Source organism: Sebastes umbrosus, chromosome 6, assembly GCF_015220745.1.
Source record: "Sebastes umbrosus isolate fSebUmb1 chromosome 6, fSebUmb1.pri, whole genome shotgun sequence".
Lineage (NCBI taxonomy): Eukaryota > Metazoa > Chordata > Actinopteri > Perciformes > Sebastidae > Sebastes > Sebastes umbrosus.
In genome coordinates, this window is record NC_051274.1 from 18,595,290 (window position 1) to 18,599,991 (window position 4,702).

At 40.0% G+C, this 4,702-nt stretch overlaps 1 protein-coding gene across 1 annotated transcript; it reads right to left on the bottom strand.

Annotated features, from left to right (window-relative positions):
- Window positions 1–2,294: 2,294 nt before the first annotated feature.
- bhlhe23 (basic helix-loop-helix family, member e23) lies at window positions 2,295–3,693 on the bottom strand. Its single transcript, XM_037771381.1, has one exon. The coding sequence runs from the start codon at window positions 3,327–3,329 to the stop codon at window positions 2,637–2,639; it is 693 nt and encodes a 230-aa protein (XP_037627309.1). The 5' UTR covers window positions 3,330–3,693; the 3' UTR covers window positions 2,295–2,636.
- Window positions 3,694–4,702: the final 1,009 nt, after the last annotated feature.

A 4,702-nucleotide genomic window follows, 5' to 3' on the forward strand; every position in this document is an offset into this window, starting at 1 on the left:
ATCTGAATGTCTGTGGTTAGTTTGTGTAGAACAAGCACAAAGACTAAATGAATAGATATGCTAATAAAGGAAGAGCACCAGTGCGATTGGAAGGAATGATTCCTTTTGGTTTTAGCACGTTAAAAATGATTATAAAAGATATATGCTGTTATCACAAAACTTTGAGGACTGATGGGAAAAGTAAAACATATTTACATGTTTGAGAACTCAATGTAATGGCAGCATATAATTCTGTAATGCTGCGTGAATAATATTGGAAAATACTTCCCCCGTCTCTGGTGCTAATTTGCAGGCTAAACAAAAAGCATCTCTTACTGTTATCGAGCCAGGTGTTTTTTTATTATTTACACTAAGAAAATCCTGAATTTGAATATAATGATTAACCCAAAATGGAGCAACAATATAGCAGCAACATCAGACTATATACATCTTATGGACAAAGGTAAAGCCAAGAAAGTGTCCAGGTAAAGGTCAGACAAATAAAGACAAAGAAAACATATGTTTTCATGAATATAAATACCACTATACACTATGACCACTTCTTTTCTAAATTCATCCACTCACAAGTCAAAACCCGCAGCAGAGATCTGGCATGAACTGCATTAAGTGGAGCAGAGGAGACAGGAGCTGAAATCGTGTTAATAGCTACCCAGAGTAGAAGAGCCCGGCGCCTGCAATCACCCAAATCCCCAGAGACAGGTCCTGGGTGCCCCGGGGGGCTCTTGCGCCCTTCCCCTCAGCGCCACCGACCCTGCTGCGTGCCAAAAGGGCCCCACCAGCCCCTCCGAGCTCGTTTAGACCCCGCTCCTCATGTCAGAGGACTTCTCATGCAAGAAAAGAAAGTTGTCAACTCATTTCAGGAGGGCCACTCAGAGAGTGAGAAGTGAGAATCATTTTAGCAGCGTGAGAGGCGACTGTTTGATTTTCAGATTTTTTTTATATATGCTCCAATTTCATAGGTCATTTTTCATATTCTATCCTTTATTATTACATTCTGCGTAAAAAGTGGATTAGTTTTCAGAGAGCCTTAAACCATCACATAAAATTACCAGAGCATATTTAACATAATAAGCAAAAATATTTATATAAAATATTTTTTTTGTCTAAAGTTTTAGTGTATCCTATATAAGTTATTAAATGTGCTATTAATGTGGAGGAAAAAAAAAAAAAAAAGCTGTGAGATGGTTGTTGAAATGAAGCAAACCGGGTCCAAGCATAGATATGTGTTTTAATTATAAAGACATATAAACAATATATGAAATCCATGTTGCAACACAACCAAAAAAAAAAACGCTTCTTCTTCAATGTATAGGCTTGTTTAGTTATATAACCATTAGTAGTATATAGCCGGGCTTGGAGCAAGTCATTTTTCCACAGTTGTACAATACAATCATGTGAGATGTGCAATATAACTTAAAATAATAATAAAAAACAACAACTTGTCAACACATCGTTTCAAGAAAATATATCAGCCAAGATCACACATTTGTTCCTCCACAGAGCTTCAGTAACAGTTTCATAATTACTGTGTTAAATGTAATGGATCGCACTTTTCATGTTGTTGAATGTTGCATAGATTACAAATAAGAGCTGATAATCCTCCAAAAAAATTGACCCCAAAAACTCATAATTTGGACATTGGCCTGCAGTCTGTAAAGTATATAGGAGCGACAAAGTGACTTCATGTTATAAGTAAGGATAGATTACAAATAAGAGCTGATAATCCTCCTAAAAATTGACCCAAACTCATAATTTGGACATTGGCCTGTCTGTAAAGTATAGGAGCGACGAAGTGACTTCATGTTATAAGTAAAGATAGATTACAAATAAAAGCAGATATTCCTCCTAAAAAATTGACCCCAAACTCATATTTTGGACATTGGCCTGTCTGTAAAGTATATAGGAGCGAGTTCATGTTATAAGTAAGGATAGATTACAAATAAGAGCTGATAATCCTCCAAAAATTTACCCCAAAAACTCATAATTTGGTCTGTCTGTAAAGTATAGGAGCGACAAAGTGACTTCATGTTATAAGTAAGGATAGATTACAAATAAGAGCCGATAATCCTCCTAAAAAAATGACCAAATTATAAATAAAAGCTGATAATCCTCCAAAAAATTGACCCCAAAAACTCATAATTTGGACATTGGCCTGCAGTCTGTAAAGTATAATTTATAACATGAAAGTGACTTCATGTTATAAGTAAGGATAGATTACAAATAAGAGCAAGAAGTGCACCACAATCATGTGAGATGTGCAATCTCAACATTCAACAACAATTTTCATGTTGTTGAATGTTGCATAGATTACAAATAAGAGCTGATAATCCTCCAAAAAAATTGACCCCAAAAACTCATAATTTGGACATTGGCCTGTCTGTAAAGTATATAGGAGCGACAAAGTGACTTCATATAAGAAGGCCCAAACTGTTTATTTTCTGTGTAGCGTTTTATTCAATCTGGATGAGACACTGCAGTATAATTACTTATTTTAAGATTACGCATTAGAATAAACTTGTTTTCTTTTCCACAGAATGATTTAAAAAGTAACTAGAGTGGTAGAGAGACATATGGATGCAGTAGTAGTAGGCTATAGGTAAAAAGTTCAGGAAAAAGAGTGTGTTGTTAAAACCAGATCAAGGCTTGTCGTTGCAGTGTTTGAAGAGACTCGACGGTGTCCCGGAATAAGTGGTGCACTTCTCGGCGCAGGTTGCGAGCGCAGAGCCCGAGAACGGATACACGGCAGCCGGCTGTCCAAAGGGCGCCAGCGCGGTGGGGATAGGAGAAGTTATGGTCTGTCCCTGGTTCAGATACGCCACCAGCCGCCTCATCTCCTCCAGAGCCTGCGCCTGCATGAGGATGTAGTTCTTGGCCAGGAGGAGAGTGGCTATTTTGGAGAGTTTTCTCACCGAGGGGCTGTGCGCGTAGGGGATAACCCCGCGCAGGCCGTCCAGCGCGTCGTTCAGGTCGTGCATCCTCCTCCTCTCGCGGGCGTTGATGCTGAGCCGCAGGGACCGCTGCTCTTTGGACTTCTTGGTGAGAGGACCTCCGGTTTTATCGTCTCCAAATGGCGAGCCTCTCTTCCTGGACGCGTCAAGAGAGTCGAAGCCGTCCTCGTCGTCGCTGGTGTGCTCTCCGCCGCTCTCGTTGGACTTCTTCGCCGTCCCCACGGAGAGGAAGTCGGTGGCCGGTGTGAGCTGGAACCGCCCGGGACTTCCAGGACCGTGTCCCGGACCGAACCCGAAGGCTGACTGGCCGTAGCGCTGCGTCAGGTCGAGGAGCGCGTCGTTGGAGATGGATTTGAGCAGGTTCTCTTCGCTGACATTCATTTTTTTTTCTTCCAGGAGAAAAAAAAAAGTCTATACTCCTGCTTTCTATATCCTATCTCTCTTTTTTTTCTTTTTTTTTTTTTTTACTTTTTTTTTTTTACTCACGTCTTCCAAGAGTTGCTATAGGAGTTTCCTCTCACTCCTTCTCTCCTCTTCTTGTCAATGACTCTTGAAGAAAGGAGTCTGTGGATGAGAAGCTTCACCTCCTCTGTACTCTGTTGCGCGCATCTATAGCCCACGTTCAACACAACACTTCCTCTTAATTGTGTGGCTGCTCTTGTCCTCTTCCTCTCTTCGTATACGGTCGCTTTTCTTCCTCTCTCTCGCGCGTCTCTCTCGTGCCCTCCCTCGCCTTGGGCGGATTGTGACTCGCGCTCTGCTCCTGCAAGTTAGTAGGAGCACGAGGCCCCACCGGGATTATGTGCTCGTCCAATCAGGGGGGCGTTTTAATTAACTCAGGAAGAGCTCGAGACTATACTCTGCAGCTTCAATCATGATGTGATAATTGTAACGCGAACTGACACACTGCCCAGTTTATAGCTCTATTGTCCACTATTAGTGGCTATTATTATGGCCCCTTTTAACCTGTTTTGTTATTTTTCTACAAAATGCACAGGTGTGCAATATTAATGTCCAACATGTGCAATATTACTTATTGTTCTGTTTGTTAGCTTACTTTACCTTTTTTATTTTACTTATCTTATCTTATTTACTAATTTTACTAAATAGGCACTGGTGCTAGAAATAGCCCTTTTTAACCTGTTTTGTTATTTTTCTACAAAATGCACAGGTGTGCAGTATCAATGTCCAACATGTGCAGTATTACTTATTTTTCTCTTTGTTAGCTTACTTTACCTTTTTTTATTTGACTTATCTTATTTACTAATTTTACTAAATGTATCTTACTTAATTGTTATTCTATTAGGCACTGGTGCTAGAAATAGCCCCATTTGTACTTGTGTATGTGGTGCTATTTTTTAAAGGCAATCAGAAATCAGTTTATTCTCAATTATAGCCTAAAAAAATTGTTTGAAATTGGCTCCAGTTTTCAACAGGTAGGATGTTGAGGGCCCTGGTGGGGGGCTGATAATACGCAAATGGTAATGGGAAAAATATATAAACACCTTTCAAGATATTGCAGTCCAATGCATTACAATCAGGGGTGTCAAGTGTCAAAGACAGACAGCATCCTCTTGCTGGGGTCTGAGATAGCATTTTGTCCACTGGCAACTTTGGTAATCTATTTGCATAATGAAAATAAGGAACTTTTCAACCACTTATGTATTACACAGTTTGAACACCGAACAAACACTTCCCCCAAAAGGAAATAGGTCACATAGGCTATGAAAAGCATGCTATTGAATAATTGAAAA

Excerpts from the sequence above, each read along its gene's own strand:
- bhlhe23 (XM_037771381.1), bottom strand. The coding sequence starts at position 3,329 with ATGAATGTCAGCGAAGAGAACCTGCTCAAATCCATCTCCAACGACGCG.